Raw genomic sequence first — 24,030 nt, 5'->3', positions numbered from 1 at the left:
GTCACGAGGGAGGCGCTGGACATTGAGTCCGAGTGGACGATGTTCCGTACCTCTGTTGTCGGGGCGGCCGATTGGAGCTGTGGCCGCAGGGTAGTTGGTGCCTGTCGTGGCGGTAATCCTAGAACCCGTTGGTGGACACCGGCGGTGAGGGATGCCGTCAAGCTGAAGAAGGAGTCCTATCGGGTTCTTTTGGCTCATGGGACTCCTGACGCAGCAGACAGGTACCGACAGGCCAAGCGGTGTGCGGCTTCAGCGGTCGCGGAGGCAAAAACTCGGACATGGGAGGAGTTCGGTGAGGCCATGGAAAAAGACTTCCGGACGGCTTCGAAGCAATTCTGGACCACCATCCGCCGCCTCAGGAAGGGGAAGCAGTGCAGTGTCAACACCGTGTATGGTGGGGATGGTGCTCTGTTGACCTCGACTGCGGATGTTGTGGATCGGTGGAGAGAATACTTCGAAGACCTCCTCAATCCTACCAGCACGTCTTCCTATGAGGAAGCAGGGCCTGGGGAATCTGTGGTGGGCTCTCCTATTTCTGGGGCTGAGGTTGCCGAGGTAGTTAAAAAGCTCTTCGGTGGCAAGGCCCCGGGGGTGGATGAGATCCGCCCGGAGTTCCTTAAGGCTCTGGATGTTGTGGGGCTGTCTTGGTTGACAAGACTCTGCAACATCGCGTGGACATCGGGGGCGGTACCTCTGGATTGGCAGACCGGGGTGGTGGTTCCTCTCTTTAAGAAGGGGAACCGGAGGGTGTGTTCCAACTATCGTGGGATCACACTCCTCAGCCTTCCCGGTAAGGTCTATTCAGGTGTACTGGAGAGGAGGCTACGCCGGATAGTCGAACCTCGGATTCAGGAGGAACAGTGTGGTTTTCGTCCTGGTCGTGGAACTGTGGACCAGCTCTATACTCTCGGCAGGGTCCTTGAGGGTGCATGGGAGTTTGCCCAACCAGTCTACATGTGCTTTGTGGACTTGGAGAAGGCATTCGACCGTGTACCCCGGGAAGTCCTGTGGGGAGTGCTCAGAGAGTATGGGGTAACGGACTGTCTTATTGTGGCGGTTCGCTCCCTGTATAATCGGTGTCAGAGCTTGGTCCGCATTGCCGGCAGTAAGTCGGACACGTTTCCAGTGAGGGTTGGACTCCGCCAGGGCTGCCCTTTGTCACCGATTCTGTTCATAACCTTTATGGACAGAATTTCTAGGCGCAGTCAGGGCGTTGAGGGTATCTGGTTTGGTGGCTGCAGGATTAGGTCTCTGCTTTTTGCAGATGATGTGGTCCTGATGGCTTCATCTGGCCAAGATCTTCAGCTCTCACTGGATCGGTTCGCAGCCGAGTGTGAAGCGACTGGGATGAGAATCAGCACCTCCAAATCCGAGTCCATGGTTCTCGCCCGGAAAAGGGTGGAGTGCCATCTCCGGGTTGGGGAGGAGATCTTGCCCCAAGTGGAGGAGTTCAAGTACCTCGGAGTCTTGTTCACGAGTGAGGGAAGAGTGGATCGTGAGATCGACAGGCGGATCGGTGCGGCATCTTCAGTAATGCGGACGCTGTATCGATCCGTTGTGGTGAAGAAGGAGCTGAGCCAGAAGGCAAAGCTCTCGATTTACCGGTCGATCTACGTTCCCATCCTCACCTATGGTCATGAGCTTTGGGTCATGACCGAAAGGACAAGATCACGGGTACAAGCGGCCGAAATGAGTTTCCTCCGCCGGGTGGCGGGGCTCTCCCTTAGAGATAGGGTGAGAAGCTCTGCCATCCGGGGGGAGCTCAAAGTAAAGCCGCTGCTCCTCCATATCGAGAGGAGCCAGATGAGGTGGTTCGGGCATCTGGTCAGGATGCCACCCGAACGCCTCCCTCGGGAGGTGTTTCGGGCACGTCCGACCGGTAGGAGGCCACGGGGAAGACCCAGGACACGTTGGGAAGACTATGTCTCCCGGCTGGCCTGGGAACGCCTCGGGATCCACCGGGAGGAGCTGGACGAAGTGGCTGGGGAGAGGGAAGTCTGGGCTTCCCTGCTTAGGCTGCTGCCCCCGCGACCCGACCTCGGATAAGCGGAAGAAGATGGATGGATGGATGGATGGATGGACTTTTTATTTCATAGATACACATTTTTGGTCTCATAATTATGACTTTTCTCATAATGTGGACTTTTTATCTCTTAATTAAGCCTTTTTTTAAATCTCAATTTCAATTTTTAACTTAATGCCTTTTTATTTCATAGTTACACATTTTTGGTCTCATAATTATGACTTTTCTCATAATGTGGACTTTTTATCTCATAATTAAGCCTTTTTTTAAATCTCAATTTCAACTTTATGTCATAATTTCTGCTTTGTATCTCATTGTTTTAATGTATCCCATAATTTAGACTTTTCATCTCATAGTTATAACAGTTTGTCTCATAATTATTACTTTTTTTAATCTCGTAATTTTAACTTAATGATTTTTTATTTCATAGGTATGCATTTTTTTATCTCATAATTACGACTCTTTTCTCATAATTTGGACTTTTCATCCCACAACTATCCCTTTTTTAAATCTCACTTTCAACTTTCTTATCTCATAATTTCTGCTTTTTACCTCATAATTATAATGTATCCCATAATTTTGACTTTTCATCTCATTATCATAACGTTTGTCTGATAATTATGACTTTTTTATCTCGTAATTTTAACTTAGTGACTTTTTATTTCATAGTTATGAATTTTTTATCCCATAATTATGACTCTTGTCATAATTTGGACTTTTTATCTCATAACTATGCCTTTTTTTTTTATCTCAATGTCAACTTTATCTCATAATTTCTGCTTTATATTTCTTAATTTATTTAACTTAATGACTTTTTATTTCATAGTTACGAAATTTTGGTCTCATCCATCCATCCATCCATTTTCTACCGCTTGTCCCTTTTGGGTCTCATAATTGAGTCTTATTTCATAACTTTGATCTCATAATTATGATTTACCCCATAATTTTGACTTTTCATTTCCTAAATATAACTGTAAGGAAGGGATAGTGGTTCTTTTAGAGTTGGGACACGATGGACAGATTCCGGCCAGAGAATCCTTCAATCATCTTTATTGCTGAAAGGTAGATGTGAATGTGTGTGGTTTTGTGTGTGTGTGTGGTCTAAACAAATAGAGAAAAGAGGAAAAATTACAATCTAATTATATACTCATTAATATGCAGCAATATACATGTATATGCATACATAATATAACATTATATAATATAAAGGTATGCATAACAACATATATACTACTCAGTGGCCTAGTGGTTAGAGTGTCCGCCCTGAGATCGGTAGGTTGTGAGTTGAAACCCCGGCCGAGTCATACCAAAGACTATAAAAATGGGACCCATTACCTCCCTGCTTGGCACTCAGCATCAAGGGTTGGAATTGGGGGTTAAATCACCAAAATGATTCCCGGGCGCGGCCACCGCTGCTGCCCACTGCTCCCCTCACCTCCCAGGGGGTGATCAAGGGTGATGGGTCAAATGCAGAGAATAATCTCGCCACACCTAGTGTGTGTGTGACAATCATTGGTACTTTAACTTTTAACTTTATTTAACGATGCATTAACTTCAAACAAGTTTCTAAGCTTCAAAGGTATAAATGGCGATTATGTGGTCTCTGTCGCCATCTAAAGGCCAAACTCCGCCATCGCAGTTGCAATGACGTTAAATAAACTACACGTGAATGTAAACGCCGTCAACGAGACTAATTATCTCTCAATTGACCCAAAAACAACTGAACTTAGCATACGACGCACCAAACATTTGCAGAAGTAGCAAGGCACGACATTCAGTTCAAATGCTGTAACAGTATGTGACAAAACTTACATTTAGTCGTCAACGCACACAAGGCTGGCTGCCACCATTGATTGAAACCGGCTATTCTGACAAAGACGTGCTTTAAAGGGGAAATGACGTCAAAGATTGACCTATCAACTTAAAAGACACAGGAACATTACAGAACTGGTTAACGGCACACAATAGGCTTTCGTACAATAACTGTCATTATTTTTAACTTAATGACTTTTTATTTCACAGTTACACATTTTTGGTCTCATAATTATGACTCTTTTCTCATAATGTGCACTTTTTATCTCACAATTATGCCTTTTTTTTTATCTCAATTTCAACTTTATCTAATTATTTCTGCTTTTTATTTCTTAATTTACTTAACTTAATGACTTTTTATTGTCTCATTTCATTATTTTGATCTCATAATTATGACTTTTCATCTCCTAATTATAATTGTCTGATAATTATGACTTTTATCTCGTAATTTTAACTTAATTACTTTTTATTTCATAGTTACAAATTTTTGGTCACATAATTGAGTCTTATTTCATAATTTTGATCTCATAATTATGACTTTTCATCTCCTAATTATAATTGTTTGTCTGATAATTATGACTTTTTTATCTCATCATTTTAACTTACTTTTTATTTCATAGTTACGAATTTTTGGTCACATAATTTAGTCTTATTTCACAATGTTGATCCCATAATTTCGACTTTTTAGCTCATAATTTTGACAAAACAGGCCGCCCCTCCCTGCTTTCTCCGCACGCACGCACGCACGCACGCACGCACGCACGCACACACACACACACACACACACACACACACACACACACACACACACACACACACACACACACACACACACACACACACACACACACACACACACACACACACACACACACACACACACACACACACACACACACACACACACACACACACACACACACACACACACACACACACACACACACACACACACACACACACACACACACACACACACACACACACACACACACACACACACACACACACACACACACACACACACACACACACACACACACACACACACACACACACACACACACACACACACACACACACACACACACACACACACACACACACACACACACACACACACACACACACACACACACACACACACACACACACACACACACACACACACACACACACACACACACACACACACACACACACACACACACACACACACACACACACACACACACACACACACACACACACACACACACACACACACACACACACACACACACACACACACACACACACACACACACACACACACGGTGCCTTCCACCTGATACCCGCCAAATTACTTACCAAAACACGCATTTACAAAACGAGAGACCGACTAAGAGCAATGCGGGACAACGTCTCAATTTGCGGGACGTGTGAAAAGTAAAGAAAATGCGTGACTTCATTTGCTCGCCCTGTTAATAACCCGAGGCTCCGACATTTCCATCTCAAATTGTAAGCCAACTCCGTGGGAGTGTCTTACCTGCATCCTGTTTGTAAAACTTCAAATTAAAAGCCCCCTTTTGTTTTAAACATCCACTTTTCTCATAATTAAAAACAAATAGTGTTTTATTTTTGAATGACAGAAGAGAGGGTAGCAACTGCTTGACAGACATCGTCAACAGCCAATGAAGTGAAGTGAATTGTATTTATATAGCACTTTTTCTCTAGTGACTCAAAGCGCTTTACATAGTGAAACCCATTATCTAAGTTACATTTAAACCAGTGTGGGTGGCACTGGGTGGGTAAAGTGTCTTGCCCAAGGACACAACGGCAGTGACTAGGATGGCAGAAGCGGGGATCGAACCTGGAACCCTCAAGTTGCTGGCACGGCCACTCTACCGACCGAGCTATACCGCCCCCAATGGAAGCTCCGCCCCTGCAAAGTGGCTGAACGAGTTTGAATAGATACCAACTATGCAAGGCTTCTTAAGGTTGACTATTAAGGATTGTTCAAGATACAGGACTCGTTTGCCAACATCACACCACTAAGCCGCACATGAATTTGCTGCAAAAATGGCGACCTGGAGCGATCGGTCACATCACAGCTGGCGTTGTCAGCATGTAAGTACAGGTGTTACTTGGTGTAAAAGGCAAGAATGTACCTGTGAACGTCATGCTATGTTACAACCTGCCAGTGTGTGTGTGTGTTTGCGTGTATGAGAGTACTCCCAGCAGGCACAAGACATTCAAACGACGAGAAAACTCGCTGAATTCGGTGCGCTTCATAACCCGGTGCGCCCAATGTACGGAATAATTCTGCTTGTGCTTACAGACCTCGAAGCAATTTTATTTGGGACATGGTGTAATGATAAGTGCGACCAGTACACATAAGAGATACGTGTAGACTGCAATATGACGCCAGTAAACAACACCACAACTTTAAATGTTCCATTGAGAATAATTACACTCAAAAATCTGTCAAAATGTTTTAGTATGACTTTGAAGCCGCACCGCTTGATGGATTGTCGGCCCATTACGGCTACCGTAGTCAGAGATACGAGTACCGGTACTACTATGGTGTGTGTATAAGGACCGCAGAATGGCACCCATTAGCAGACATTATCTGGTGTTTTGTTCCACAATATTATGCAAAACTAACTTTTCTTACCTTCTGGTACCTGCTGATGTGCTATTTAAGATCTGCATAAGCCCTGAAAATGTGCGCAGGTCCGCCACTGTAGTCCTAACGATGCCGTAGTCGATACGGTCCAGAAAATACGGTATGTATAATCTACGTTTTATCAATGTTTTGTTTGTTACGTACCATATATTCTGGATCAATATCATTACATTTCGGTTACAAAAGATTTGCTTTTTAATGGTAATTTGACCAATTTATTACTGTAAACGAAAATTCTCATAATGTTGAATTAAATGTGACAACATTTGCTGATTTTTTATTGTAATAAGGAATTTTTATTTTAGTACTCTATTTTCAATGTAGTGTCGTTTTTTGGGGAATATTGCAATATATGCAATATTCTATATACTTTATTAAAATATCTATTTTTAATCAAGATAAAAACAATTCCATAACACCATATTTGCTTTTTTTTCCATTTTGTAATATTGCGAGTAAAATCCCATATAAAAAAAAGTGTAATTCTCATGACACTTATTTTAATGTGATAACATTAACTGTGTTTTTGGTGTAACTGTAAGACATTTTCTCACAAAATTAATACTTTATTCTTATAATTTTTTTTCTAAGTAATATTATAATGCATTAAAAAAAAACTCATTTTCAGTTCCGATTGTGGTAAATGCATTTCTGCAAAATGGGAATTTTTGATTAGAAATGGAATGTTTATATAGCTAGACCATAAAAAAAAATTTTTAAAAACCTTTACAACCCTAAAGGATCTGTTTGAGACTTGTTTACAGTCATAAAAGTCGTAAGAGGGAGAGGCGATATGTACTGTGTACATGACTTTGAAAAGTAAGCACCCCCTAGGCATCTGTGTAAATGTTGCAAACAACGCTTTTAATGTAATTTTGCAAAACTAACAAAAAAAACAAGATGATATAAAAATATTTAGTTTTGGGTCTTTTGCCAGTATCGTGAGAGTATTCTTGCAGATAGAGAGAGGGCTTTTGTTTATGTTTTTTCATGAATAAGTCATATTTCAATCAACCGTCAGTCATATGCCAGGGGTCCGCAACCCAAAATGTTGAAAGAGCCATATTGGACCAAAAATACAGCAACAAAAAAATAGGGTGAAGAAGCGCATGTAAAATGTCAATTAATAAACAGAGCGCTTCATATAAAATCTTACCGCAAATATATTCCTACCCCCTTCCTTCTCTTTCACTAATAAGAATATAAGCACCGTTTTTATGTTGGGCTGGTAAACTAATGTATTACTGTCGGAAATGTGCCAAGATCATATATTTAAATTGTGCACACAAAAAATATGTCTAATGAATGTGCATACTCTAAGGACAAACATGCATCAAATTAAACTCAAGTTTGGTTAAACAAGTATAAAAAATGCATTCTGTTCTTGAAAATGAGAAGTACCGTATTTTCCGGACTATAAGGCACACATAAAATCTTTATTTTTTATTTTTTTAATCAAAACTTGACAGTACGCCTAATGTAAGGAATAATTGTGGTTTTGACCTCAAAACTATTTTATTTGGTACATGGTGTAATAAGCGTGACCAGTAGATCAGTTTTTTTTCAACCTTTTTTGAGCCAAGGCACATTTTTTCCGTTGAAAAAAATGCGGACGCACACCACCAGCAGAAATCATTAAAAAACTAAACTCAGTTGACAGTAAAAGTCGTCGTCGCAATTGTTGGATATGACTTTAAACCATAACCAAGCATGCATCACTATAGCTCTTGTCTCAAAGTAGGTGTACTGTCACATCACACCCTGATTTATTTGGACTTTTTTGCTGTTTTCCTGTGTGTACTGTTTTACTTCTTGTCTTGCGCTCTTATTTTGGTGTTTTTTTTCTCTTTTTTTGGTATTTTCCTGTAGCAGTTTCATGTCTTTCTTTGAGCGATATTTCCCGCATCTAGTTTGTTTTAGCAATCAATAATATTTCAGTTGTTTTTATCCTTCTTTGTGGGGACATTGTTGATTGTCACGTCATGTTCAGATGTACATTGTGGACGCCGTCTTTGCTCCACAGTAAGTTTTTGCTGTCGTCCAGCATTCTGTGTTTGTTTACTTTGTAGCCAGTTCAGTTTTAGTTTCGTTCTGCATAGCCTTCCTTAAGTTCCACTGCCTTTTCTTAGGGACACTCACCTTTTGTTTATTTTTGGTTTAAGCATTAGACACCTTTTTACCTTCACACTGCCTCCCGCTGTTTCTGACATCTACAAAGCAATTAGTTACCTGCTGCCACCTACTGATATGGAAGAGTATTACACGGTTACTTTGCCGAGCTCTAGACAGCACCGACACTCAACAACAACACATCATTTGCAGACTATAATTACTGGTTTGCAAAAATATTTTAACCCAAATAGGTGAAATTAGATAATCTCCCATGGCACACCTGACGGTATCTCACGGCACACTAGTGTGCCGCGGCACAGTGGTTGAAAAACACTGCAGTAGATGACAGTCAAACATAAGAGATACGTATAGACTGCAATATAATGGCAGTCACACATAAGAGATACGTGTAGGCTGCAATATGACTGAAGTAAACAACACCAACATTTTATAAGTTCCATTGAAAATTTAGAATATTACACACGGCACTCAAAAATCTATCAAAATGTTTTAGTACAACTTTAGTAAGCTATGAAGCCGCACCGCTTGATGGATTGTACTGTGCTTCAACATACGAGTATTATTATGGTGTGTGTGTATAAGGTAAGGCATCTGGCGTTTTGTTTCGCAATATTATTCAAAAGCAACTTTTCTTACCTTCTGGTACATGCTGATCTGTATTTGGGATCGGCATAAATCCTGAAAAAGTTGCGCGCATCCGCCTTTGTTGTCCGTGCGGACACCGTAGTCGATAAGCTTCTTCTTTGTTATGGGACATTCATGCTCCGCGGTTGCCATTTCTAATATAAAGTAGTGTAAAGTCTTACTTATATCTGTCAGTAAACTCGCCATGACAGCGCTAAAACATACCGGTGTAGTGAGTTTACATTATCCACCCAAGGAACTTTAGTTATTAGAGAGTTCCGGTCGGACAGGTTTTCACACACATTTACGGCAAATGAGGAGATGCTGCTCCGTTATAAAGTCTAAATGTCATTTAAACAGTTAGCTCCATCTTTAGACACTTCTTCCACTCCCGTCCTTGCACGCTACACCGCTACAACAAAGATGACGGGGAGAAGACGCTGCCGAAGGTGAGCCACGTAAATAAGACCGCCCACAAAACGGCGCATCCTGAAGAGACTGTCAGAAAGCGGTTTGAAGATGATCTGTAAAACATAATCCATGCAACATTTTGACCAAAGAACCACCATTACATGTTATGTAGACCACAAGGAAGTCTTTTACATTTAAAAAAAATAATAATAATAATATGACTCCTTTAATGCACCTTATAATCCGTTGTGCCTTTTGTATGAAACAAGATCGAAAATAGACCATTCATCGGCAGTGCGCCTTATAATCCGGTGCGCCCTACTGTCCGGGAAATACGGTAGCTATTGTTAGATAATACTGTACAACAAATGATTGAGGATGACTTTGGCTGTTGCAGCTCCACCATGGTGCACAGGGTAGCAGTGATCGGCGCCGGCCCGTCGGGTCTGAGCTGCGTCAAGACGTGTTTGGACGACTGCTTGATGCCCACCTGCTTCGAGAGCAGTGACGACCTCGGCGGACTTTGGAAGTTCAAAGCAAGTTTGTTTACATTTCAACCACACACAAAAATATGTCTGTTATTGTTTGAGATGTCAAAGTTAACATACTCTCGATTAAACAGTTACCGAGTTTGGAACAAATAAATGACGTGCATTCAAGTAAAACATTGAAAAATATTCCTGTAAGACACTCTGACAATAACATTTCATGTGTGTCAAAATTAGGGTTGCAAAATTCCGGGAATATTCAAAGTTGGAAACTTTCTATGGGAATTAACGGGAAATTAATGGGAATAAACATTGAATGCAACATGCTAGATCTTGCAGCATGATTATTAGCTAAAACAACCTGATTTAATGCAAATTCAGTCGAATTTCAACCCTACACGGTGCATTCCTCCATCACATGCACAGATAATTCCCAGCATGCTACACACTACAGCAGGGCTATTGAGGCCACACTAGTATTTGAGCCCAAGGACTTCATCCAGTCAGGCACGTCACTTTCTATTCTTTTCCCGGAAGTCCCGCCCCCCAATCAAGCCATTGGCTGGAACCCGTAGGTGACTTTGAAGCATACTTGCCAACCCTCCCGAATTTTCCGGGAGACTCCCGAAATTCAGCGCCTCTCCCGAAAACCTCCTGGCACAAATATTCTCCCGAAAATCTCCCGATTTTCAGCCGGAGCTGGAGGCCACGCCCCCTCCAACTCCATGCGGACCTGAATGAGGACATCCTTTTTTCAAGACAGAGGACAACAGGGCGACAAGAACTAAATCATCCAGACAAGAGATAAATTGTATTATTATGTTTATCTTACCTAAAAATAAATATATTTATTAATTAAAAAAAAAAAAAACGAAATACATTTTTACTATATTTTGCTAAAAACATCAAAATTAATTGTATTTTTATTTGTATTTTTTCTGACTCCTTATTACATCCAGGCATTAGAATTATACATTAAAATAAACATATTTGAAATAATTAATTTTAAATTAGCATAATAATTCATTTAAAATGACCATATTTAATTATTAAAATAATTGCTTGTTTATCAACAACTTTAGCATTTTTTTCATTACATTTTGCAGCTCTCCGAAGCCAAGTTATGTTATATTCCTTAATATTTATTTATGCAAGTTTGAAGTATCAATTATATAAACACAGTTTTATTTGCATATTTTCAGGATGTAGATATATATATATATATATATATATATATATATATATATATGTGTGTATGTATGTATGAAATACTTGACTTGGTGAATTCTAGCTGTCAATATACTCCTCCCCTCTTAACCACGCCCCCAACAACGCCCTGCCCCACCCCCCCACCCCCCACCTCCCGAAATCGGAGGTCTCAAGGTTGGCAAGTATGCTTTGAAGGGACTGACTTGACTCATGTGTTTGCCTCTTTACTTTAGAAAACAATTTGGGGATATAAGAGTGTTTTAAAAATTGGAAAATACCGGTACTTGAAGTAAGTCAATTTTATAGAAAGTGCTTTTTTTTTTTTTTTACATTTGAAGACGAATGTGACTATGGGTGTCCTTATTGATTAGGTTATTGTTATTCTCATGGCATTCAACTGATCGTCTCAGACGTTTGGCCTCTCATCCGAGTAGTTTTCATCAGTTCATGCTCATAGACTTAGCTTGGACAGTTCTAGTCTGTGCGCTTTGTGCTAAGGTCCTAACTGTTCATTCTCTAACATGAGGAGGAGCCTATGCACGGCAAGTAATGCTTATGTTCTTGTGGGGTGTAAAAAGAAGAATCAAATCGTTTATACACCATATTGAATCTTATTGAATCATTCGTACGCTAAATGGAATTGTATCGCATCGTTCTGTTTTATAAATAAATCGTTTTTGAATCGCATCGTAACCCATGTATGGCGACGGCGGTAGCGTGTTAGAGGCCTGCTGTTCACTAAACACTACATGAATTTTGTGGCAGAGTGCATCAAATATGGCCACACAATTGCCCTAAAATTATACTTTGAGCTGGATTATGTTTAGAACTATAATTAGACGTATTATTTTGGTTTATTTCATCAGAACGACTCAATTGCATGCATCCCGCACAACCGCATTGATTGATTGATTGATTAGGGACGGTGTGGCGAAGTTGGTAGAGTGGCCGTGCCAGCAATCGGAGGGTTGCTGGTTACTGGGGTTCAATCCCCACCTTCTACCATCCTAGTCACGTCCGTTGTGTCCTTGGGCAAGACACTTCACCCCTTGCTACTGATGGCTGCTGGTTAGCGCCTTGCATGGCAGCTCCCGCCATCAGTGTGTGAATGTGTGTGTGAATGGGTGAATGTGGAAATACTGTCAAAGCGCTTTGAGTACCTTGAAGGTAGAAAAGCGCTGTACAAGTATAACCCATTTATCATTTAATTTATTGATTGAGACTTTTATTAGTAGGTTGCACAGTGAAGTACATATTCCGTACAGTTGACCACTAAATGGTAACACTCGAATAAGTTTTTCAACTTGTTTAAGTCGGGGTCCACTTAAATTGATTCATGATACAGATATATACTATCAGATATATACTATCATCATGATACAGTCATCACACAAGATAATCACATTGAATTATTTACATTATTTACAATCCGGGGTGTGGAGGGGGCCGGGGGGGGGGGGGGGGGGGGGGGGGGGGGGGGGTTAGGTTTGGTTGTTATCATCAGTCATCAACAATTGAGAACAGAGAAATGGATATTAGAACAGTGTAGGTCTGACTTGGTAGGATATGGACAGAAAGTAGTGGACAGAGAGAGAGAGAGAGAGAGAGAGAGAGACAGAGAGACAGAGAGACAGAGACAGAGAGACAGAGAGACAGAGAGAGAGCGCGAGAGAGAGAGAGAGATCAGAAGGCATAAGAAAAAGTATCTGCATTTGATTATTTACATTTGATTATTAACAATCCGGGGAGGGTGTTAGTTTAGGGTTGTAGCTGCCTGGAGGTGAACTTTTATTGCGGTTTTGAAGGAGGATAGAGATGCACTTTCTTTTATACCTGTTGGGAGCGCATTCCACATTGATGTGGCATAGAAAGAGAAAGAGTTAAGACCTTTGTTAGTTCGGAATCTGGGTTTAACGTGGTTAGTGGAGCTCCCCCTGGTGTTGTGGTTATGGCGGTCATTTAGGTTAAGGAAGTAGTTTGACATGTACTTCGGTATCAGGGAGGTGTAGCGGATTTTATAGACACGAGAGAGAGAGAGAGAGAGAGAGAGAGAGAGAGAGAGAGAGAGAGAGAGAGAGAGAGAGAGAGAGAGAGAGAGAGAGAGAGAGAGAGAGAGAGAGAGAGAGAGAGAGAGAGAGAGAGAGAGAGATCAGAAGGCATAAGAAAAAGTATCTGCATTTGATTGTTTACATTTGATTATTAACAATCCGGGGAGGGTGTTAGTTTAGGGTTGTAGCTGCCTGGAGGTGAACTTTTATTGCGGTTTTGAAGGAGGATAGAGATGCACTTTCTTTTATACATGTTGGGAGCGCATTTCACATTGATGTGGCATAGAAAGAGAAAGAGTTAAGACCTTTGTTAGTTCGGAATCTGGGTTTAACGTGGTTAGTGGAGCTCCCCCTGGTGTTGTGGTTATGGCGGTCATTTACGTTAAGGAAGTAATTTGACATGTACTTCGGTATCAGGGAGGTGTAGCGGATTTTATAGACTAGGCTCAGTGCAAGTTCTTTTACTCTGTCCTCCACCCTGAGCCAGCCCACTTTGGAGAAGTGGGTAGGAGTGAGGTGGGATCTGGGGTGGAGGTCTAGAAGTAATCTGACTAGCTTGTTCTGGGATGTTTGGAGTTTAGATTTGAGGGTTTTGGAGGTGCTAGGGTACCAGGAGGTGCATGCGTAATCGAAAAAGGGTTGAACGAGAGTTCCCGCCAGAATCCTCATGGTGCTTTTGTTGACCAGAGATTCTATAAAGAAATCTCGTTCGTTGGTTGACCTTTTTGATTACCTTGGTTGCCATTTTATCACAGGAAAGATTAGCCTCTAGAATAGAACCTAGGTAGGTGACCTCATCTTTCCTGGTGATAACAATGTCACCCACTTTTATAGTGAAGTCATTGACTTTCTTAAGGTTGATGTGGGACCCAAATAGGATGGATTCCGTTTTACCCAAGTGTATGAATAGCTTGTTGTCAGCGAGCCAGGTGCATGTTCTACAGAGTTCAGCACTGAGGATTTTCTCCACCTGTGACTTGTCCTTGTCTGATACCAGCAAGGCCGAGTCATCCGCAAACAAGAACAATTCACAGTCGCATGCCGATGACAAGTCGTTTATGTATATTAGGAACAGTAAAGGCCTCAATATACTGCCTTGGGGGACTCCACAGCTCACCGAGAGGGGGGGTGGGACGACACGGTGCCGTTCACCTCTACCACCTGCTCCCAAACGTCCTTGGTGTCCAACATGGCACCTGGGGTTTAGTTGTCCATAAACTCTTTGTACACGACTGCACGCAAGTGATAAGGTGTGATTAATCAATCATCAAAAAACTAAATCGTTTGACAGACATCACTAGTTTTTACGGTTGTGTGTGGAGTAAACCCAGCAGGCACAAGACATTGAAACAACGTTGAGAACTTGCTATGTCGAGCAACTCAAACCCTTTGACGACCTTTAATCAATACATGGTTCTTACGTCTATTTGACCGTTGAATTTTGGTCAGTTCATAACAAACAACGTGGATCCAACGTTAGACACCAACGCGGTCTCAATTTACAATTACAGCTATTTTGCAACGTTGTTTCAAAGTCAGTTTCAAAGGACACCATATCAATGTCTCGTGCCTGCTGGGAATCTTCGGTGATGTTCGATGCTCACAGAGCTGAAGTCTGGTGTAATGCCCAAGCCCGAGACATCCTCTTCTTGGTCTTCAATGTGACCGAAAACAATGACTGTTTTACATACTTCCCATTCCTGTGTTGAAATCACAGTGGAGTTTCACAAGCCTTCTTCCTCTTGTTAGGCCTCGAAAGACAGCTTTCATCTTCTTATCAGGAACATAATGTAATACAACGTTTCTTTTGTGATAACTTACAAACAATTATTCCAACAGTATTAATAATAATAATAATCATTTTTACTTATAAGGCGCCTTTCTGGGTACTCAAAGACACCGTACAAAATCAAAACAATAAAATCAAATTGGATAAAAACAACAACAAAGATAGATAAGATTTACAATGAATAAGCAGTCAGGAATAGGTGTGTTTTGAGTCTTGATTTGAAGAGGGATACTGAGTCTAAGTTACGAAGGTCTTGTGCTAATGAGTTCCAAAGATGTGGGGCAGAGCGGCTGAAAGCTCGGGCACCCATGGTGCACAGTTCAAATAAGGGGACAGTGAGATGGATGGATGAAGAAGATCTTAGGGAACGTGAGGGCGTGGCGACATGGAGCAGGTCAGAGAGATATGATGGAGAGAGGTTATGGATGGCTTTGAAAGTGAGGAGAATTATTTTAAAGTGGATACGGTGTTTGACGGGTAGCCAGTGGAGTTGCTGCAGAACAGGGGTGATGTGCTGGGTTGAAGGGGTTCTGGTGATTATCCGGGCTGCAGAGTTCTGGAGAAGCTGAAGTTTGTGAAGTGACTTGTGAGAGACCAAACAGGAGAGAGTTGCAGTAGTCCAGGCGAGAGGTGACAAGGCTATGGACTAGTACGGCAGCAGTATGTGGGGTAAGGGATGGGCGAAGACGATTAATGTTTAGTAGGTGAAAGTAAGCAGACCGGGTAATGTTGTTTATGTGGGCTTGAAAGGAGTGTGCTGTTGAGGATGACATGACAGTATTGACATGTAATTAAATTCCCTGCAGGAGGTATCAGAGCCCAACCGTGCCAGCATCTACCGCTCCCTGACCATCAACACCTCCAAGGAGATGATCTGCTTCAGTGACTTCCCCACTCCAGCCGCCTACCCAAACTACATGCACCACTCCAAAATACTCAATTACTTGCGTATGTACGCCGAGCACTTCAAGTTGCTGCCTCACATACACTTCCAGGTGAGACATACAGTACCGTATTTTTCGGACTATAAAGCGCACTTAAAATCATTACATTTTCTCAAAAATCAACAGTGCGCCTTATAACCCGGAGCGCCTAATGTACGGAATAACTCTGATTGTGCTTACCGACCTCAAAGCTATTTTATTTTGTACATGGTGAAATGATAAGTGTGACCAGTAGATGGCAGTCACACATAAGAGATACGTGTATGATGCCAGTAAACCACAACAAAACTTTAAATGTTCCATTGAAAATATAGAACATTACACACGGCACTCAAAAATCTGTCAACATGTTTTTAGTATGACTTTGATAAGCTTAGAAGCCGCACCGCTTGATGGATTGTCGGCGCATTACGGCTACCGTAGTAAAACGTACTGTGATTCAACATGCAGGTATTAATATGGTGTGTGCACTGCAAAAACTGAAATCTAAGTAAGATTAAATATCTCAAAAAAAGGGAGATATTTGCTTATTTTCTGTCTGATAAGATAATTCTTCCACTAAGCAGATTTTATGTTAGAGTCTTTTACTTGTTTTAAGGGTTTTGTTGCTAAATTCTCTCGGTAAGATTTTACAGCTTGTTGCTGAGATTTGATGACCTATATTGAGTAAAACATGCTTGAAACTAGAATATCAACTGATGCAAAGCTGTGTCATTAACACTCACAAGTATAAGTAATAATTTCTTACTTCAAGCATGAACAAAAAAATCATGATGCCCAGCGCATATCATTATGTCAAGATAATGGCGCCAGCATTTACTTAATTTAAGAATATTTTTCAACATATGGAGAAAAGTGCACTTGTTATTAGTGAGCATATACTTATTTTAAGGTATTTTTGGGTTCATTGAAGTTAGCTAATTTTACTTGTTTTGGAAAGTCTTGACAAGCCGAATTTTCTTGTTCTATTGGCAGATAATTTTGCTTAGTTCAAATAAAATACCCCTAATTTTTTTTTTTCTTCTTGTTTTTGAACACTGACTTTTTGCAGTGTGGAAAAGACTGCAAAATGGCATTTATTAGCTTCTTCTTTTTCTCTAACTTCTTGTTATGGGGCATTCATCTTTCGCTGTTGCCATTTCTAATATAAAGTAGCGTAACATTCTACCTTATATCTCGCTATGGAAGCGCTAAAAACTACTGGTGTAGTGGGTTTACATAAATCACCCACGGAACTTTAGTTATTAGAGAGTTCCGGTCTGACGGTTTTTCGTGGGACACATTTCCGGTGGAGAGGAGAGGAGGCTACGCCGGATAGTCGAACCTCGGATTCAGGAGGAACAGTGTGGTTTTCGTCCTGGTCGTGGAACTGTGGACCAGCTCTATACTCTCGGCAGGGTCCTTGAGGGTGCATGGGAGTTTGCCCAACCAGTCTACATGTGTTTTGTGGACTTGGAGAAGGCATTCGACCGTGTCCCTCGGGAAGTCCTGTGGGGAGTGCTCAGAGAGTATGGGGTATCGGACTGTCTGATTTTGGCGGTCCGCTCCCTGTATGATCAGTGTCAGAGCTTGGTCCGCATTGCCGGCAGTAAGTCGGACACGTTTCCAGTGAGGGTTGGACTCCGCCAAGGCTGCCCTTTGTCACCGATTCTGTTCATAACTTTTATGGACAGAATTTCTAGGCGCAGTCAAGGCGTTGAGGGGATCTGGTTTGGTGGCTGCAGGATTAGGTCTCTGCTTTTTGCAGATTATGTGGTCCTGATGGCTTCATCTGGCCAGGATCTTCAGCTCTCGCTGGATCAGTTCGCAGCAGAGTGTGAAGCGACTGGGATGAGAATCAGCACCTCCAAGTCCGAGTCCATGGTTCTCGCCCGGAAAAGGGTGGAATGCCATCTTCGGGTTGGGGAGCAGACCCTGCCCCAAGTGGAGGAGTTCAAGTACCTCGGAGTCTTGTTCACGAGTGAGGGAAGAGTGGATCGTGAGATCGACAGGCGGATCGGTGCGGCATCTTCAGTAATGCGGACGCTGTATCGATCCGTTGTGGTGAAGAAGGAGCTGAGCCGGAAGGCAAAGCTCTCAATTTACCGGTCGATCTACGTTCCCATCCTCACCTATGGTCATGAGCTTTGCGTTATGACCGAAAGGACAAGATCACGGGTACAAGCGGCCGAAATGAGTTTCCTCCGCCGGGTGGCAGGGCTCTCCCTTAGAGATAGGGTGAGAAGCTCTGTCATCCGGGGGGAGCTCAAAGTAAAGCCGCTGCTCCTCCACATCGAGAGGAGCCAGATGAGGTGGTTCGGGCATCTGGTCAGGATGCCACCCGATCGCCTCCCTCGGGATGTGTTTAGGGCACGTCCGACCGGTAGGAGGCCACGGGGAAGACCCAGGACACGTTGGGAAGACTATGTCTCCCGGCTGGCCTGGGAACGCCTCGGGATCCCCCGGGAGGAGCTGGACGAAGTGGCTGGGGAGAGGGAAGTCTGGGCTTCCCTGCTTAGGCTGCTGCCCCCGCGACCCGACCTCGGATAAGCGGAAGACGATGGATGGCATTTCCGGCGTTGTTGTTGCACTAGCGAGCCACGGATGAGGAGATGCTGCTCCGTTATTGATTGAAGTAAAGTCTGAATGTCATTAAAACAGTTAACTCCATCTTTTGACACTTCTTCCACTACCGTCCTTGTACGCTACACCGCTACAACAAAGATGACGGGGAGAAAACGCTGTCTAAGGTGAGCCACGTAAATAAGACCGCACACAAAACGGCGCATCCGGAAGAGACCATCAGAAAGAGGCTTGAAGATGATCTGTAAAACATCATCTATGTAACATTTTGACCAAAGAACCACCATTACATGTTAAAAAATTATACAAGTATGTTTGATGGATGACACACAGTCCTTCCCTTCTTCTAGACCTCGGTGAAGAGCGTCAGACAGAAGGCCGATTATTCCCGCACGGGTCAATGGGAAGTGTTGACGGAGAGAAAGGACGGGAAGGAGGAGACGCACGTCTTTGATGCTGTTATCTGCTGCTCAGGACATTACACTTACCCCAACCTGCCCCTACAGGACTTCCCAGGTTCTACACGCTCTATATCTATCTGGCAAATATTCTTCTAACATGACCACATTCTTATCTTTCCATCTATATATTTGTATCGTATTGTAATATCATGTCATTTCTAAATTACATACTTCTAATGACTAATTTTCTCATTATCTCGTCATATTGCAATTTTATACTTGTAACATTCAGAATTTTTTGTAATATAATGTTGCATATTGACTGGTTTTGAGTGTAGTTCTCATAACATTTCTACTTTATTATAATATTGCCAATTTAAATATATTGTATATACTTTATAAATATTTTCTTCTCCTAACTTGTTAATGCAACAACATTTATTTTTTGGTGATATTACAAATGTGTGTTTTTTCCTCAGAATATTTCAAAAGTTAATGACAAAAATCTAAAATAATCTGATAAAATTACCTGTTTTTTCTGACTTTTTTCTTACAAAATTAGTGCTTTAATTTGATTGTATTTTTATTTTGTGTAAAATATAATTTTCTTCAGCATTTTGCTACAGAATATAACTTTTTTTAAATTATTTTAAAATAATTGAAAATAATGTACGCCCTTGTATTTCTGTTAAAAAAGGATAATATATTCATAATCACATTTTAAATATCATATTTAATTGTGAAACAGCAATACTATTTTTTTTTTTCCAAAATCCTTTGAAAAGTATAACTATACCCACAAAATGTTAGTATATTTTCCTCGTATTTTTCTAATAAAATTAATGTCAGGTTTGCTCCATGTAGCTGGGTTCGTGAAAGGTAAGATACAGCAGGTAGCGTGCAAATAAAAGTATTTCATGCTCAAAAGTCCAAAAGAACAAACGTAGTGCAGAAGGGATAGCACAGAAAAAGCCCAGGGAGAAACGGTGCCTAAAAATGTAAGCTTGAGGGAAAGCTTCAAACAAAATAATATACAAGAAAACAAAAACAAGAATCTCCAAAGTTTTACTAACGGTTTGTACCTCCGGCTTGCATAGACAACGATTCCACAACCAACAACCAAGGGAGACTGGTTAAAATTTCCCTCTATTGCTCATTAACACCAGGTGAGATCATCAGTACAACCCAGGTGAGGAAGGAAGCGCTCCGAAGCAGAGTAAAGCTTCTGCATCAGAATACGAACAAAAACACGTAAAAACTAAAGAAAGAATGGCCTGTAACAGTAACAGTACCCCCCCCCCTTTAAATGACAGATTTTAGACATCCGAGACACCCCAAACCACACAAGTTCAAAGTTTCGTGAGGGTGGAGGGAGGAATTGGCAGCGGTTCCCCCGACCAAGTGCGCCCGAAGACACAGAGGACAAGTCAGAATACAAACAAAACAGGAAGCGGAACCAAAATAAGAGTGCAAAACAGGAAGTAAAGTCCAAACCACAGGAAAAACACCCAAAACCTAAACAAAGAATCAATCAATCAATCAATCAATATTTATTTATATAGCCCTAAATCACAAGTGTCTCAAAGGGCTGCACAAGCCACAACGACATCCTCGGTACAAAGCCCACATAAGGGCAAGGAAAAACTCACCCCAGTGGGACGTCGATGTGAATGACTATGAGAAACCTTGGAGATGACCGCATATGTGGGGGGGGTTACCCACATATAACTTGACCTACAGGTTGTAACAATTATGATTTTACTTTGATAAAATGTGCTGTTTTCCTTATAATTTAAGGATTGGCCTTTTCCTGCAAAGTTCGAATTTTAATATTTTAAAATTACCACTTGTAAGATAAAAATTAATGTTTTGAGGGTTTTTTTTTTTATCATAATTCAAACAAATTTCCCTCATCCATCCATCCATCCATTTTCTACCGCTTATTCCCTTTGGGGTCGCGGGGGGCGCTGGAGCCTATCTCAGCTACAATCGGGCGGAAGGCGGGGTACACCCTGGACAAGTCGCCACCTCATCGCAGGGCCAACACAGATAGACAGACAACATTCACACTCACATCCACACACTAGGGCCAATTTAGTGTTGCCAATCAACTTATCCCCAGGTGCATGTCTTTGGAAGTGGGAGGAAGCCGGAGTACCCGGAGGGAACCCACGCAGTCACGGGGAGAACATGCAAACTCCACACAGAAAGATCCCGAGCCCGGGATTGAACCCAAGACTACTCAGGACCTTCGTATTGTCAGGCAGATGCACTAACCCCTCTGCCACCGTGAAGCCCTCATATTATATAAAATTGTGGATTTATATATTATATGTATACATTCTAAATAATGTATAAAAATCATCATTTTGCTCATTATAAACATGTTTGCTCCAAAATTAAGCTTTTTTTAAATTTTATGATATTACTAAATTATTCCTGTAAAAACAATACTAATCCAGATTTAATAACATTAATTCGAATTTTAGGACTTTCTTAAAACCATATTTCACTATTTATAACCTGTACTGGATTAGACAGAGACTTAAACTTTATTGATCCACAAGGGAAATTGTTCCCCACAGTAGCTCAGTTACAAAGGATGGAAAGGATAATGCAGGTATAAATAAATGAAATGTTATAATAATAATATATTTTTTCCTCATGATTAACATTAATATTACAACGGACAACATAGTCAGCTAGGATAGGCTCCAGCTTCCCTGATGTTGATATTGTGCTGCAGGGATCGAGAGCTTCCCGGGACGATACCTGCACAGCTGGGACTACAAGGGTCCTGAGGACATGCACGGCAAGCGAGTGGTGGTGGTCGGCATCGGGAACTCAGGCAGCGACATCGCGGTGGAGAGCAGCAAGTTTGCAGAGCAAGTCAGGAGCTCATTCTTCTTCTTCCTCTTCCCTCCCACTGTGACCTCATGCTGACATCTCCGTCTTCCTCCTTGTGGTCCATCAGGTGTACATGAGCACACGCCGTGGCGCATGGGTCATGAGGCAGGTGTCGGACGACGGCATGCCAGTGGACATGAAGAACAAGACTCGCTTTTCCCACATTTTGTTCCAGCTCTTCCCCAAAAACTTCTTCAACTGGTTGGGCGAGAAGAAACTCAACGCCATGTATGACCACACCATGTACGCCCTCAAGCCCAGCCACAGGTAGCCTGTCTTTACGCCACTGATGCACACAACAATACTTACTTTTGTCTTCCTTATACATGCTCCAATCTTCCTGAAATGTATGATGGTGGGTCGGGGTATTGGGTGGGATGCAGCTGTGTCTCTGCAATGCGCTAATATCGCCCCCTTGTGGTGGAAAATTATAACAGTCATAGCTTTCTTCCACAGGCTCCAATCTTCCTGGAATGTTCATTCTTTTCTTTATTCTATTTTTCGGTCATAATATTACAAAACATAATCAGAAATATTTTTTAGTCACAATTTGTTGTGATATTACAACAAAAATCTGTTTTGCTCAAAATATTCCAACTTTGATCTGGTAACATCTGCATTTTGTTCAACTTTTTCCTTGACACACCGTGACTTTACTCTCGAAATATTATGCATTCTTTTTTCGTCATATTGGCAAATTTTTCTAGTGTAAAACAAATGACTTTGTGTAGGAATGTATTATTATATTATTTGTTTGAACATATACTATTAATATTTTCTTTTCCTTTTTAAATGTTGTTATATTACAAAACAATTTGCATTAAATGTAAATTATTTCTCTGTATTACACATGTAATCTTGTAAAAATAGCTTTTTCAACTTTTTCTAAAAAAAATATGACTATTTCAAAAAATATTTTTATTCCTCCTGATATTACATGCCTATTTATTTTGTTAAAAAAATGTTGTCCATTTTTATAAAACTGTTTTTCTGGAAATATGATTACTTTATTCTCAAAATATCACTAGTTATTTTCTTGTAATAATGCTCCTTATTGATATAAAACAAATAACTTTTTCAGTCATCTTTTTAAAAATTCATTTTATTCTACAAATATAGTAATACATCTTTTTAACAATTTTTGTTGTAACACCGTGAATCATTTGCATCAAATTGAATGTTTAGTCCTCTTAACATGGCATTTTGTTAAAAAATAAAAAATAAAAAAAAGTAATTTATCCTGTTACCGAGCTTGGGTTATTTTCTTTTAAAAATGCTACTTTTTTCTTGTAAATCGAATTACTTTTTGTAAATTACACATTTATAATTTATAAAAAGGTACATTTTAGCTTGCTAACTGTGCAGATAAGCCTTTTGTTATTATAGGCGGAATTTCTGGGGTACAATTAATGGCAGAAGGCTTTGCTGTTTTCACATAGCAGATAAAGGACAGGGAGAAGCGGCAGATCAATGAAAATTGGCCAATTCCTCCTCAGGCTCTACAGTCAAGTCCCAGTGATCAACTACGAACTGCCTTTTAAGATTCTGTCCGGCTCCGTCATCATCAAGTCCAACGTCAAGGAGATCCGTGGCTCCTCTGTGCTCTTTGAGGACGGTAGCGTTGTAGAGAAGGTCGGAACTTTTCGAGGAGCTCGACCTTTGACGCCAAGTCTCCAACCTCGCCTTCCGTCTTCGTTTCAGGTGGACACCATCGTGTTCGCCACGGGGTATAATTACGGCTTCCCGTACTTGCCCAGCGGCGCTCTGTACAAGTCGGGGCACCGCGTCGGTCTCTACAAGCACGTCTTTCCACCCAACCTGGAGCACCCCACCCTGGCCGTGGTGGGTTTTATCCACGCCCTCGGAGCCATCATGCCACAGGCTGAACTACAGGGCCGTTGGGTCTCGCAGGTCTTCAAAGGTGAGCTTGTCAAAAAAATTGTAACTTCTCTGTCCAGTTGTGGCTGTCTGAACACTTGTTTGAATGTCACATCAGATAACTTTGTTTTTT

At 41.4% G+C, this 24,030-nt stretch overlaps 1 protein-coding gene and 1 long non-coding RNA gene across 6 annotated transcripts in view; one reads left to right on the top strand and one right to left on the bottom strand.

Moving 5' to 3' along the window:
- Positions 1–24,030, bottom strand: part of LOC133617890 (uncharacterized) — a 109,105-nt gene that overhangs the window by 61,714 nt on the left and 23,361 nt on the right. The window lies entirely within an intron of this gene.
- LOC133617888 (flavin-containing monooxygenase 5-like) overlaps positions 1–24,030 on the top strand; it is a 43,346-nt gene that overhangs the window by 8,794 nt on the left and 10,522 nt on the right. The window contains exons 1-7 of one of the 4 annotated variants that reach the window (XM_072915104.1): positions 5,865–5,944; positions 10,069–10,207; positions 16,012–16,200; positions 19,062–19,227; positions 21,859–22,001; positions 22,087–22,286; positions 23,462–23,585. In XM_072915104.1, the coding sequence (XP_072771205.1) occupies positions 5,880–5,944; positions 10,069–10,207; positions 16,012–16,200; positions 19,062–19,227; positions 21,859–22,001; positions 22,087–22,286; positions 23,462–23,465 (906 nt within the window). In that variant the 5' untranslated portion in view covers positions 5,865–5,879 and the 3' untranslated portion in view covers positions 23,466–23,585. Of the gene's footprint in view, positions 1–5,864; positions 5,945–10,068; positions 10,208–16,011; positions 16,201–19,061; positions 19,228–21,858; positions 22,002–22,086; positions 22,287–23,458; positions 23,652–23,720; positions 23,941–24,030 lie in introns of those variants that run through there. The other 3 variants (XM_072915103.1, XM_061978253.2, XM_072915102.1) reach the window with 3 other exon arrangements.

This window comes from Nerophis lumbriciformis, linkage group LG18 (genome assembly GCF_033978685.3).
Source record: "Nerophis lumbriciformis linkage group LG18, RoL_Nlum_v2.1, whole genome shotgun sequence".
Classification (NCBI taxonomy): Eukaryota; Metazoa; Chordata; class Actinopteri; order Syngnathiformes; family Syngnathidae; genus Nerophis; species Nerophis lumbriciformis.
Note: the sequence above shows the minus strand (reverse complement) of the source record. Positions and strands in the feature narration are given on the sequence as shown.